General features: G+C 35.5%; 1 protein-coding gene across 2 annotated transcripts; it reads left to right on the top strand.

Annotated features, from left to right (window-relative positions):
* Nucleotides 1-655: 655 nt before the first annotated feature.
* On the top strand, nt 656-15243 carry LOC128237434 (uncharacterized). Of its 2 annotated transcripts, none has more exons than XM_052952970.1 (2): nt 656-872; nt 12472-15243. In XM_052952970.1, exon 2 carries the CDS (start codon nt 12822-12824, stop codon nt 14928-14930), a length of 2109 nt encoding a protein of 702 aa, XP_052808930.1. In that variant the 5' UTR covers nt 656-872; nt 12472-12821; the 3' UTR covers nt 14931-15243. The 2 variants fall into 2 exon arrangements, with proteins under 2 accessions (XP_052808930.1, XP_052808931.1); XM_052952971.1 differs by lacking the exon at nt 656-872 and adding an exon at nt 5948-6109.
* The last annotated feature ends 115 nt before the right edge of the window (nt 15244-15358 follow it).

Consider the following 15358-nt stretch of genomic DNA (forward strand, 5'->3'; position numbering starts at 1 on the left):
CAGACTAATCGTAAAGAACCTAACTTTCTTAGTGTTCAGCGGGAAATGCCCCGCGGATATCTTTATGTTAAACAGTCCGCATGTGCGAGCTTCTTAAAAACTCATTTAATAAAACAGTTTAATAACTAAATGAACATTAATTTTGACATTTTTTGCTGTTACTAAAAGCTAGGGAATGTGTCGATCAAAGCTCTTCAAACAATATCCGGCGATCCCATTGGCGGGGGCATGAGTCTAAACACTGTAGCACACTAAACGTTTGTTTATATACAGCACAGTATAAAGTGTCCTTTAAATAGAGAAATGACTTACTGAACTGCTGTATATATTAGATATTAATAAGAAATAAGATTTATTAAATTTTAATTTTAAGATTCCAAATTTGTAATTACACGAAAATGAAATCAGTGATTTGAAATTCTTCCAATAGTTTTTGAAAGTCTATCAATACAACTTCTTTCTATAGTCTATTGACATGAGTATAACATGAGATCGTTTACAACCCAAATATTCGACAACCCACCGATACAGCCATAATGAAAATCCTGTCTTTCAAATGTTAAATGTTAAATCCATTCACTATATCTGTTATTATAATAAAAGACTCGTCCGATAAAGCTTTGTGGCTAATCTCGTAATAATCGTAAAGGTTGAAGCGATATTTGATAGAAACCTGGGCCGACATGGCTCTTTCTATTTGCAAATGGAATTAATTTGATTAGTGATAAACTAATTAAAGTGAATTCAGCAAAATTACATGTTCACTCCTCACATTGTAATGCTCATACGCGGATACCATTAAGATGACTGAACTGGTCAGTTAAGAGTTTAAATGGAATTTAAGAATACGGGGTAGCTTTGCCATGGGCATGGTAAGTCTAGCTTTTTTATTCTAATTTATAATCAGATCAATGTATATTTGTGACAGACGAACGCTGGCAAACTGACAGAGGGGCGGGATGCATGGGTCCAGGCACATATAAAGCACAAACGGACGAACAACAAGACAGACAGAGAATACTAAACTATCAAGAACGTGACTGGTTACGGCAAACAGGCGCAATAGCCTTCCGAGTAAACATATACCCCTGGAAATATAACAGGTTCTAAAATAAACACACCGGCCTTACAGGGCTTATACGGTTTAAATCAGAGGATGGGTTACTAGAATGTTTATTATTTAGTCATCTCACCATTTAGTTATGTGTGCTTATAAGGGTCTTTAGATGTTCCAGAAATTGAGGCATACATTTTTATGATGAACCGAACCGCCTTACATTGGGCATTTAATGCATTTCAGATACAACCACATATCAGACATATCAATCAAACGTTTGGAAATATAATACTTATTATGAGCATCCACAAACATGGAAGTCTTCGTCGATGTCTTTCATGTTATAAGTGTTCTTTTTGAACAAAATTGGACCATGTTGCTAACACAGACCAAAATCAATCCAGAACCAATTAACCGATTCATACTCTCAAACGTAATTAGTTATTTCTAATGGGAAATTTGAGATCGATAGCATTTTCAAACGTAAAATTGTCACATAATTGCCAGTAACTTTTGTATCAATTGTTTTCAAAAAGTTGCGGCGAAACTGGATCGTGTCCGACTTGAGTAATACAGGAAACGTCTGTTTTACATGAAATGTATTCATTTTTCTGCATGATAGAATGCAAATTCAGCTATGCTCATTAAGGTAATGATTACTCGTTGGCTAGATAAATCATAACCGAATATCAATTTAAGGTTATCAATAAAGACTCGACAAGATTTGGCCCAGATTCCTAGAATTCCAATGCGACCGTTAACTAATGTGTCCACTTGACTTTAGAACTGTAATTCTACCTTCGCCAAAAAACATATTCAAGTTTTTATATAAAATTGTTGATTTCCCTTTCGCTTCACATGCCTTTGTTATCTTCATTAATTCTTCTTTTAGTTTCCGTCTTAAGACATCAGTTTATGACATATGCAAATGTACGAGGGTCGGTTATAATCATTCTCGTTCACCAGAGTGATGGTGCTATGCGTACCACATTATATTTATCATTACAAAACCCTGATGAATGAGAATGGTTACAATGTAAGTTGAAGTAGATAAAAGGATATCTTTATTTCTTATTGTTTCCTCATCTTCAACTTACTCTTTTACACATCAATCAGTTCGCAGCCGGGCCAGCCTCTTGGCATCACCTTCACCCGATTTCCCTACCTGATTATTTTACTATTCCCCTTTCCTCCACCTTTAATGCTTCTCCCCCCTTTTTAAAAAGAAAAAGGTTATCCTGTTTCGCCTCGTTACTTTAACCCATCGTTGATGATCAGCCTTATATCAACCCTACAATCTACCTAATTCCAAACTGTTCCAGATAACCCATCTATTCTTATTTCTCTTGTTTATCTTCTTCCCTTTGTTTCTATAGCACTACTCCTAGTTTAATTATATTGCTAGACAGTATCTTCACCACGTCCCCCCACATCTGTCGCCACTTTTACAAATACGATGCAGTGATTTAATTATCGTATTAGTGGTTCTCCGTATCTTCAAAAATGCTTCATCGACCCCATAACAATCCATATCATGGTGGTACCATCCAAACGTCTATTATCGTTATCGCCATGTTTCCGACATACTAGCGACACTCAGTGTGTTTCCACTCTACTCTCACATTGTTTCCTATGGCTATAAGTGACTCTCTCTCTCTCTCTCTCTCTCTCCCTCTCCCTCTCCCCCCCCCCCTCTCCCTCTCCCTCTCCCCCCTCTCTCTCTCTCTCTCTCTCTCTCTTTCTCTCTCTCTCTCTCTCTCTCTCTCTCCAGCCCCTCCTCCTCTTCCTCCTTAACATATCTCTTCCTACTCCTGCCCTCATCAACTGCCCTTTCCTCCTACTCCTTTTTATATCTCTTCTTCCTTCTCGCTTCTCCTCATTATCCCTCCTCCTCCTCTTTCAACACACGTACAGATCTCTCTTCTTCTCATCATTCTCTGTCTCTCTGTCTCAGTCACTGTCTCTCAGTCTCTCTCTCCCCCTCCTCTTTCTCTACCTCCTCCCCCCTCCTCCTCATACTGTGCCTACTGTCTCATTCCTTCTCCACTTTATCTAATTACATAATGTCGTCTTAACTTATTCCCTACGTGTTCTTTCCGCCTATTTATCATCCAAATATTTATCAGGAGTTTGTTTCTTGACTCCTACTTTTTTTTGTTTGGTTGCTCCATAAGCGGTCACAAAGTACTAGCTAGTGTTCATTTTTGAGAGGCCGTGGGTTGCTTTTTGCTTTCTTTAACTTCGTTCTTGGTAAATTATTAATTCATTTAGATGATCAACGAAGACAAAACGGGATCATTTATTGTCCTGTTTTGGACTTAGTACTCTTAGACATTACATGAGTGTTTTAATATTTCAGAATTTGACACGTTGTTTCAATCTTTTAAGATTCGAAAGTTACATACCTGGCGTTGCAAAACAAAAGCACTCTGATTATGTTACCGTGCACAGCAAACCTTAATGAAGCATATGCTCAATTAAATGTTTCCTTTTCATATTCAAGGTCATTTTAACGTTTGGCTTTTTGTGTTCGTCGACTATCAGATAAACCAAGATCGTTTGTTTTACTTATCTGATCATGCTTAGATTATTATAATTAATGTAGACATTTTAAACACAAATCTGGTTCAATATCTTTATACTTTATTAAAAACTTCACTTGTATACGTTCCTTTCATTCATTCTCAGATATTATATATGAATAGTGCATAAATATTTTATATAATCTAATTTCATTAAGTAAATATCCGATTAGTTTGATATGTACTAAACCGAAACTGCTAATAGTCCTGAATGCATTATATTTATTCTAAAAGGTGCAAACGATAGAGAAAACGCACGTGGCCAAGAGGTTTATATATTTTAAAGTAAGCACACATCAGGGAACTAAAAGTGGATTTAGATTCCAGATCTCGTTTTCCTGCAGGGAATCTTCTCTCTAAAGTTTCTTCAACAACCCCTGCTGCTGGTGATTTAGGAAACTGCTCAATTCGCAGACGACGATCGTTCAGATGCGGGGTAGAGTTGTTGTGACGGTTATAACATGTTGAACAAAGGCTATAAGGCTCAAGAGACAAATGGACTCAAAAGCACTGGTGCCTAGCTCCTCTGAACCATTGGATGCAGTTTCAACCAGATGTGACTAGTGAACCTTTATAGATATATTTTTATATAGAGAAAATCTTTAAAAACTATTATGAAAAAAACCACTATTTTCTAACCATCACTGGTAGAAACCACAGGCATTTCGCTCATTACATGTTTCTGAAATGAAATCGACTATGATTAATATAATCAAGGCATGTCCTCAGATGTGTTTTTTATCTCACTGTTTGTCCCAAAATGATATAACTCGAAATTTTAGACACATTCTGAAATTCATTGAGCCTGACGCCTGTGGTCGAAACTGCCTCCTATGCTCTGAGCAAGTTATGTCCTGTAGGTGAAAGTGTACTTTTGATGAAGGACTTCGGGTATAATTCAAACTATCTTACAGAGAAATTCTTAAGATAAAATTAAAGTCCTATCTTACATCAGGGTAAATGGTATAATTAACTTGACAGGACGCCTTTCAATGTATGCAATATCCCCAAAAGTCTTTATCCCACATACTCATAAAACATTTAACTTTATTTTGTCGGCATAATAAAATTGGTCGTCTATAATGACAAATGGCTCCGGCGCTATTATTGAAAAGACTCGGGTACTTCTAAAATAATTCCCATGTCAATAAAAGCAAACGTATTCTCTCTTGATATGTTCTGATATAAATATTATTCAATACTATCGGTTTAAAATTATATTTTAATATCCGACTTGTTTATTGAGGTCGACTAGTTCAAAAGATGTATTTTACATGATTCCAACTATATATCTTGAATAGCAATATCATGTCTTTAATGTGTCTGATGTTTGAATGTGTCATGTTGTCCACAAGATCAGTGTATAAATACGTAACTGTTATTTTTACAATATGATCGCATTGTGGTGTAAACTCTATAAAAATGTTAGTGTATATTCTAAATTTTGAAATCCATACAACATAGTCGCGTCATAGTGTGAACTATAAAGATCTGTTGCTATACCATCATCATCATCGTCGTCGTCGTCGTCGTCATCATCATCATCATCATCATCATCATCATCAATCATCATCATCCTCATCATCATCATCATCATCATCATCATCATCACCAAGAACAACAACAACAACAACAAACAACAACAACAAACAACAACAAAAAACATTAGTGTCTTCTTTGTTATCGTCGTTGTCTCCGTTATTTATTCTCAAAATCATTATCTGTAGCAGCACATTTTCGTCAGTTTTTCCAACATCATGTCATCAGGAGCAATGCATTATTTTGTCATTACTCATCATCTGTATCAGTAATGATGCACTTTTTGTCCAACTAGAATCAAGAGCAATATTTTTTATGAATACACCTGAAAACACAAGAAACTTTGGGCATTGCAATTATAGAGCTGCTATAGAAAAGTACAGGTGAATGATTGCATTCTATTCACAAGGAACTTGTCCGGCCTCTAAACGACAGCTCTTTTCAAAGCCTAAATGGTTTTGTTGAAAAGGGAAACGATAGAGGCTAACCATAATATTTACTGTTTGATTGCTATTGCTTTCCGAATATTAATAGCATTGAATAGGCTTAAAACCAATTGCTGTTCGATACTAAAATTAATTGATTTCAATAACTGTGATATCTGATTTCTGTAAAGCCGCCAAATGACATACTACTGTTCCGTGCAGTTTTCGTTTGTTTAATTCTACATGGTATTTTGTAAGAATAACATTAGCCCTATCTTAAGAAAAGATCAGATGAAATGAGAATATCTTTACTGCCTTGATTCATTGGCCCTGTATTTAAGACAGGCACTCGAACACATAAGGTGGTGTTGATTTTACAGAGGCAAAAAATAGGAATTGAGATATGGATTTTACGATAAACTAAGTGATTCTAATGTACGATAGGTCGTGCTTTAAAGCATGAGAACATGTATTTAAAGGTTTAGTGGATTAAAAGAAGACTTACTGTAAGTGTTTATTAGTTACGTATTTATATTGTGGACATGTTTTGATAAATTATACTATTAATTATGTATTATTCTGCTATTCAAGAATTTAATAAATGTTATAGCATAACTGAATAATCGGGAGAAGTTAAATAAGGTTCATTAAAAGTATATCACTTATCTGCTTGTAATGCATCCAAATATAACTTAATAACATTTAATATTGTTTTGAAAGAGAAAGGTATGCGCATTATTATATATTAAGAGTAAATGCCTGTATTCCTGGATGTGTTTTATCCTTCACACGATTTAACTTAAGACTCATATCCCACTAATAGGCAGAAAAAACACTTTGAGAACCGTGATTCTGTACCAAACCGACCTATATCAGGCTATATCACTATTCACTAATGTGGGATTTTTTTAATATAAAATGGTCAAAGTTTGACATGTTCACTCAATACTTACACATTATTTTGGAAAAATATACGAAAAAAAAATTACACTACGGCAAAAGAAAGTGAATGGTCGAGAGGACGAAATAGTGTCGGTCGGGTCAGTAGAAAAAAACATTTTTGTATGCCTTATACATATACATAATATACCTTTTAAAGGCGCACACTATAGCCTATAGGTTGATGCAAGATTTTACTCAATTTTAATGCATAATCAAGTTCAACTTATTTGACTCGATGATAAAAAAACAAAACAAAGGCAACTGATTTGTGAACAGAAATCAAATATACGCCTTTATAAATATTAGCTACGTGACCACAAATTTAAAAGGCGCCAAAATATATCTAATATAGTTTTAACTGTACACAAGTCATACGCTTTTCGTATACAGTTTTGATCATTACTTGTCTAAGGAGTTAAACATAATAATAATGCATTAAAATATAAGTAGTTTTGTTTTAACCCACTTTGTGTCAATAGTAAGTGTGTATGTCTGGTCTTCTACACGATCGAGTCGGCAGGCCGGGCGCAGCCACCCTACGTTATTTTACTAATAGGGAGAAAATCGTTGCTCTCAAGCAAACGTCGCCACTAGCAACAAGTTAATATATTTTGTTATCAAAGTGTGTTCGTTTTCAAAACTGGCCAAAGTTCAAAACACGCTGGTTTTTTTTTTTTTAAATTATGTAGCAAAACAGCGAAAATATAATCAATTTATGACTCAAATCTTTATTGAAACGGGCCCCTGTGTTTATGAAAAGCCCTCAGAGATTTACATAAATCATAAATGGAACCGAAACCGAGTCGCGTTCATAATGGGTCAAAATAATTTCAGATTCGAGAAAATGAACATCTAATGTTTATAACTAAATTGTAAGGATAAATCGATGCTCGGAATCTTTGGAGATGATTTCTAGTCAATCCCTGGAAATGTGTGTTGAAAATCTCATTTCCGGAATAAACACTGCGGATAATTGTAGAGAAAAGACCGGCTTAAAACGTGTACATTTGATCAAGTGTCGCCCTGTGTATAGTGTGCTTTGCACTTCAGAAAATGGAAATATCGATGGTAAATGTTTGTTTATAATAAAATCACATTTTTCTGAAGTTTTGTTTTACTAAAGTTACTTAAATGATTTTCATCATTGTTTAACATGGGAAGTAAGATGTATGTTTGAACTCGTACAAACAGAAATCTTTCAGCACTGTTTATTCGATAAAATCTTTTTCAACATTTTGCATGAGAATTTGGCAAAAGTTCCTACAGGTTATTGAAGCACTTTGTCAGGATGTTCACATGTGCCCTGGTTTGACGTTACAAAAGTTAAGCCGCCTTGTAATAGCATGCTCAAACCTAAACCTGTAAAATAAATAAACGCTTACCATGCATTCTCGAAGTTCGGAATGAAGTAGTCTGTACTTATTGGCAGTGCTAATATCATGCAATATTATTTATTTCTCAAGATGTTACAGCCTTTGGTGTTAGAGACTCTTCAGTATTCTAGCAACGTTGGATAGTGGGCCGTATAAATGACATTTATATATTTGATGTGCCTTAAATTAAATTTACACGCATGTACATAGGCGGAACTGTCAAGGGGACACCATCAAATATTTGGAATATTATTACAATGTCCCCTCAACGGTATCGTGTACACGAGAGGTCGATGTGATTAATGTTAAAATAGAGTGTACATGTCACAATTATAAATTAATTCATTCACTTATTCCGTCCTTAAATGACATACCATAACTAATACGTCCTCTATCTAATCAGATAAACGCATGCTTTACCAAACATATAGCTTCCTGATAATGGTGTGACTGCGGTTACAAGTAATTCATGACTACTGACTCATAGATCTTATAGCAGGTGATAATTTCCATATATTAGGATTTTATCTTATCCGACATTGATCACATCATAACTGTTGGCTTAAGAATCTACCTTTATCATTCTGACTTCCACTGACCAGGATAGTTTATTAAACTTTAAGACTGATCTTCGTCACACGCATTCCAAAATGAAGTTGATCATGGGGCTTAATGTATTTCTAGACTTATGAAATGACATTGAAACAGTGAGCCGATTGTTCAAGAACTTTGTTAAAGTTAACAAAGTGATTATATAAACGACATCTTTGTTAACTTTAAACGTGAACTTTTTGATGACGTGCTCATATATTTAAATCCATACAAGAACAGCTCCAATCTTGTTGATGACAAGTGTATCCTTTAAAGACTCAAAGTTAACAACTGCGATGGCGTTAACAACGCTGTTAACTTTAACGCATTTCATAACAATCGGTCCATTATTTCATTGTTGTTGTTTTTTTACACTAACATTTGCATTTACAATTACGTATATATTTGTCTGCTGGGATGAGTTGAGAATGATTTTGTCCTGTATATATATATTCCACAGGTGCTCGTCACATTGCCTGGATACAGTAATACATACTTATTTCATATTTTCTTATTTTTGATATATATTTTTTTGTAATTATTTATTTATTTCGGTCAAGATAGTGAATACATGTCATTTAAATATATATTTATTTATATATTATACTTATTTTCTTTCATGAAAAATTGTGGAATATTTTTTTAAATGACACCGTATATTCACTATTTTGACCAAAATAAATAATAAAAAAAATAAAAAAAAATTATAAAAAAAAATAATGTATTATTGTATCCAGGCAATGTGACGAGCACCTTTGATATATTCAGGTTTTATCATTCATCTTCTCAGTAGACTGTATAATAAGGCACATGTGTTTGTCGTGTTTCTATGGTGCTGTCCTGGATCAGGGCTTATGTTTTTTTGTCAAATATTACAAATCAGATCTATATAGGTTAGCTTTCTTGAAAATGAAATACGAAAGATTCCCTGACTAAGCATCTTTTTCTTAACATTACCCGATGTCAAGATTAGCTCTTTGACGTCATAAGCAAATAGCGCGCGCGCGTTGCACAAATGATAACACGGGAAACAAGAAGCTACAGAAGATTTACATGTGCATAAGCAAGCGAAGACGACAAGTTAATGTGCATTTTTTAGAGAAAAAATACATGTGTACATATCAAACGGACTTTCAAATAAATTAAAAGGCCGTGATTTACAAGACGATTTGGCTGTCAAAAAGCTGCAAGTAATACTTAAAATTTATACATAGTAAATTAGGTTTGCATTGAGAATGAGCAAACGAGCTTGAAATGCAGGCTCGAGACTTGAAAGACTTCACACGATACGTTTTTTATTTGCTAAGTGCCCTTTAATACCAGACATTCAGGCATGGGTGAATTTACTAAGGTCTACATTTTAAGATGGATAGCAATTCGATCATTTAAGCCACTTACATATATATCGAAGCAGAGGGTCAATAGCTAATAAAACATATGGAACATAAAACAATTTCCTGTTCAAATATAGCAACATTGAAATAATGTGATTTTCAATTGTCGTCTTTTAGGCGTTCTTTGACATTACTCATTTTACATTTGGACAAATTTGTACAAGCTTCTCTTTGGTGAAATATCAGATTTTCCGCCGGTTAACAAGTTTCTGTATTTCGGTACTCTCAAATCACTGACACATTTTGATGCCCCCAATAAAATGTTACATTTATATTGCCTTAAGCAGGCATGGAAGTGATATACATGCATTTACAGCTGTGTCAAAATTTAACGATGTCTTACAGTCTACGTATTTTGCACGTGTAAGTAGTAGATATCGTATCCCTTTGATGCTCTCTTTTGTCAAACAAGAGCTCTCCCCCACCCCACCCCACCCCGGTCGTCTTTAGAGATCAAATGCCTAAGTTACCCTCAACACTAATAAGGCCAAGGAGCTACACACCAACATGATAGTTTTATATACATGTGACACACTTTTATCTTATCTTATCTTATCACTTAATGTCAATAAATAATACCCTTAAATCAAGACTTGTTTATTACACTTAAAGATTCATGCCCAGATATGGAACTGGGCCGGTATTCATGAAATATCTTAAGTCATTTCATAACTTAAGTCAATTTCCTCATTTTTTCATAGTCAAATTAAAAGAAAAATAAAAGTTTTTTCACATGAAAGTATGTATTTAAAATATAAAAAAACAATGATAACAAAGTATTTAAGGTATTATGAAGTTATTATAACACATGATTAGTGAGACACTTAACTTAAGAAGTTAACTTAAGTGAGGAAATGACTTAAGATGCTTACCGACTATCGCCCCTGGCCACCATTTGTATTAGAAATCTTAATTAAGTCTGCTTTTAAAACTCAATGTAGGTGATTTCTGCTGGCGAATGATTTATTTCCGCAGATTGAAATAGGTCAAAACTGAAAACCTGTGATCGACACATTTGTTGCTGTGCAATGGTTAGAGTGACCAGTTTGATAGCGGAGAAAGGACAGCATGTCCAGAGTGTTTGGCGATTCTGCCACGTTGTTCCACTCTGACCGGGTCGTGGCTTATCTGCTATGGAAAGTGTCCCAGGGTGTCAAAGCCATTATTGTTACTAATAGTACGATAAACGGATTGACAGGTCGATAATGACAATATCAATATTTTGACAGTTATTTGCGATAGCCACAATTAATATTTACTGTAGACTCTAGAGATTTACGGCTCTCGAGTACTTGTGTTGAGTTGTTATTGTGATTCCTGGTCAACAACTCTCAATGGTCATCGAGTACTTGCTAACTGTTTGGAGATTATCGGCTTGGTCAGTGGAATCTAGTTGGGCAGCATTTGGTCCGTGTAGGAAAACTATCAAGTTCACACCACTGAATTCGACCATTGGAAAACAAACAGTGTCCATTCGAAAAGAATTCTGTTCATCTTTAAGAAATTACAAAATAGACAGAGGACTCCGACAAACACTTTGACAGTTAAAGATAATTAATACGCCAGTTACTGCTTATAATAATATTATTCCTTCCATTGTTTCAAGCTTTTTAACATCGCCAGCAGTTTTCGTGACTTTTATATAGTCATAGTATTACAAACAGGACATTCATCGTAAGTAAAATGTTGACAAAACAATGACGACAAGTTTACACACATACTTTCAGACTTCTATCTAGTTCCCATGTCGGGCTCTAACAAGGAGCTCTCATTTCAGACGTGTTCATTAAATGTTAGTATATTAAAAAGATATATTATGAAAACGGCATATCTTTTAATATTTTAATTAAAAACTTATTTTTTAATTGTGTTTAATGATTCTTCGTGTCTTTTCATATTAAATATTTCTACAAACACGAAACCTGTAAATCACAACTCATTAAAAAGGCATTTGATTTCACATAACAGTAGTCCTTTGTAAGCAGAGTAAATTTTATTGAGTGGTGGCACTATAATTCACTTTAATTTTCCATCATTTTATGCAAATGATCGGATGTCTCTCCAAAGGCGGGTTAGAGGTTTAACTGATACACCATTTTTCCACTTAAAGAGTAAATAAAATCACAAGGGCTTATACTTGTGCAAAATTTGAATAAGAAAAAAATGGATGTCAAAGCCGATAAGTCAATAGTAAAGCATTTATTTGGAAATATCTATGTAAACCAGTTTTAATGCTATTTTTAATCATATCGGTGCAGATATTCAATATTTTAGCTCTCGTGGATTAACCCCAAGTTGTTTTATTGACAAGTTTATTACTTAATACAAGAGTACGTACAAACATTTACTTAAAGTTTTTTTTATGAAATATATTAGAAGTAAATCATTACACTCTTATTTTCCGTGAGAATTTAGGATTTAATCATTGAATGGCATCTGACCAAGTTTCGTTAATCTTCGTCAAATAAAATGTAACGTTCAAAAGAATTGCTAGTATAAACGTCAAAAACAAGACTGTCTAAAGTCTGTTATTTTTTTTTCAATAACATGTTTATATTCTATTTACAGATCATCACCAGCGCATTCGTCGAGTGCCTTCCATGAAGGACCGTATTGAGCGAAGAAGAATACGTGATGCTGCATTCGTTGGTAATCCCTGAACATGGATTGGAAGTATATTTCATGCAACAGGCTCTATGTGAATAATTTTGATTTAGAGGAAACAGTATGACTGACCAATTCAGAACAATGTGATCCGCGAGCTTCGAAAGAAGTTAACCACGAGGATGAATATTTTGAAAACTGAATACAAAACCCATCTGCAATCATTTCGCGTTTAATTTTATTCCGTGATTCTTTCTGTAGTGCTAGTTGTAGTTTTTCAATAGTTCGTAGTTGTTTCTTACACCAAAACCAATATGAGCACAGTGCTTCTTATGTCCGATACTTGGCAGCCGACAGTTCTTAGAATCGTGCCATTTTCCAGCAATAACGCAAGATCTCACGATCCTCGGAGAATGACCGGGAAAAATCCGTCTGCCAGTCGTGGATTTCCGGTCCTTGCAGTAACTAGGCCGCCGAATAGTAACTTGGGTTCGGCAAATTCCGATATGAGGTCGGACGTTAAATCAGTGAACTCGCTAAGGTCCGATGTGTTTCCGGAATCGGACACAGTGTCAGTGTATTCGGATGCACATCAATCCGGATGTTCCTCTAACACATCTCGGACAAACAATTTGGAGTCTCCGTTTAAACGAACTAAGAAATTTAAAAAGAAAGTTCCCGAAATTCACTCAGAAATGAAAGAAGCCTTGAAATTCAGTGTTCAGGACATAAACGACCAACTGTCTTCTTCTTCATCCTTTGTGTCGTCTGAAAACAAAGATGAACAGGAGAAGGTTGCGCGCGTGGATAACACGCGGACTAAGCTTCCAAAACCGAGTTTCCCATCTTCAGATGCACGGACATTTTGTTCACCTGTTAACGGCGTTAGACGTTCTGTACCATTGACTCCTGGTGAAATGGAACTCCAGAGAATAAGAGACAGTAACTATGTGGAGCAAGTGCAGAAGAAGAAGAAATTTAAGCTGAACGTTAATCAGCTCCCGAGAAGCACAACTCCCATTAACGACCATGATCCCGACAAACTCAACATGAAACAAGTGATAGCATTTTTACAAACAAAAACCTCAAAGGACATCCAGAAGCGGATATTGAATGACAAGAAAGGCTTACCTTATGGGGAGTCAAGATCAAGTTCAACGCTTTCGAGAAAAGATTCTGGGGTGTCTGTGAAAGAACTTTCTTCACAAGTTCCAAATGTTGTGTATGCAAAGGATAATGTTAAAGGTTTACCGCGGTGTAACTCTGAGCTAAAGGCTATAGACCAACAAGAGAAAAACGTAGATGACAATCGGCGAGCCTCAGGGTGTGCGTCGAGTATGTCGATCAAGAGTGCACCAAACATGCTTCATGATGGCAAAACCACTGACAAAGCCATGAAGGCAAAGAGTGTAGTGAGTGTGCGGTCTTTCAGGGACAGAACCCGAGCTAAGCGTAACGAGAGGCAAAGGCCAATGAAGGAATTTAAATTATACCGTTTCTTGGCCATAGCACCTGATGAAAACCATCCTGGTTTGACTACAACGGTGACGGAATCAGTACCGAGTTATGAAAAAAGTATCAGGTTTAATGAAGTTCGATCCAAAACTGTTGAGTCACCACGTAAATCAGTTCCTTTTCGGAAACCACGAGAAACCGGGACTGCGCATGTGCTACACCGTCACGTGCTAAACAGGGCGACCTTGACCCCACCAAAGGTTGAGGTTAAGGAAATTACACCTGAACCGTCACCGAGGGCCATACGTTTACCGATTATGACCGAATCCGGGCGGAATACACCAGAACAGGAAGAAGCACCAGAAAATGAGGACGAAACGTGGTCGACAACCTCCGCAACGTACAATTCCACCAAAAACGAGGAAAGACTTGCGATGCCTAAGAAAGGTAAAGCCATAGCTTTTGATGATAAGGTAGAAGTGAATAATGTCTCAAATGACGAACCTGAAATTACAAGTGCTGTGATAAACGGATATGAGTCTCAAAATGAATTTCCAGTGCGGACATACAAGCACCCGACTTTTCCGCGAGTAAACATATCGGGTCCGAAGCATATACATATCAGCGTTCCACAAGAGAGCAAAAAGAGCTACTCCCAAGAGATTGTGCGTCTAACATTAAGACAAGACAAGAACGCAACTCGTGTTACTAGTTATATGAGTGACATACAACAGGCTGATCTGGACACATATTCTGAAGTTGACAATGGAAATGAAAGTGACCAACATTGGGTGAAACATGGTGAAACAAGCGAACAGGAACAGCGCTGGGTTAGGCACGGTGAGCCAAACCCGCAGGAACGCGCAGAATGGGTGGAACATACGCGACAGAATTTACATGCAGTTACAAATAACAATTTCATCAAAGTTAGGCGGAAACTTAAGACTAATATGTACAACAATGAATAGTTAATATAATGTTTATTATACAATTGTTTTCATATGTTTAACTATATCATGAAAGCAGTATTAAAGTTATAAACTAAATCAGTGAGGCCAAAAGTCGAATATATATTTATATATAAATACATGTATGTCAATGCTTTAGTATAATTAAAGGCAATTTATTCTCAAAGGTTTGTTCAAGTAGCAATACAAGAAATGCACCCTTACTGTCCATGATCTTGCATAAGATACATGGTATAAAGAACACGATGAATACCTTGAATGCCTTAGGTAAACTTCGAATAGAATCTCTATTATAGCTTTTCCCTTCTCAATATAGTAATTAAATATTTTGTATGAGGAAACATTCAACTTGATTTACAATAAGTTTTAAAAAATGCAAATGCAGTTTTTGCACCTAAATTAAGTCATGCTAAGTAGGATCAATGCAC

This window comes from Mya arenaria, chromosome 6, assembly GCF_026914265.1.
Source record: "Mya arenaria isolate MELC-2E11 chromosome 6, ASM2691426v1".
Taxonomy (NCBI): Eukaryota; Metazoa; Mollusca; class Bivalvia; order Myida; family Myidae; genus Mya; species Mya arenaria.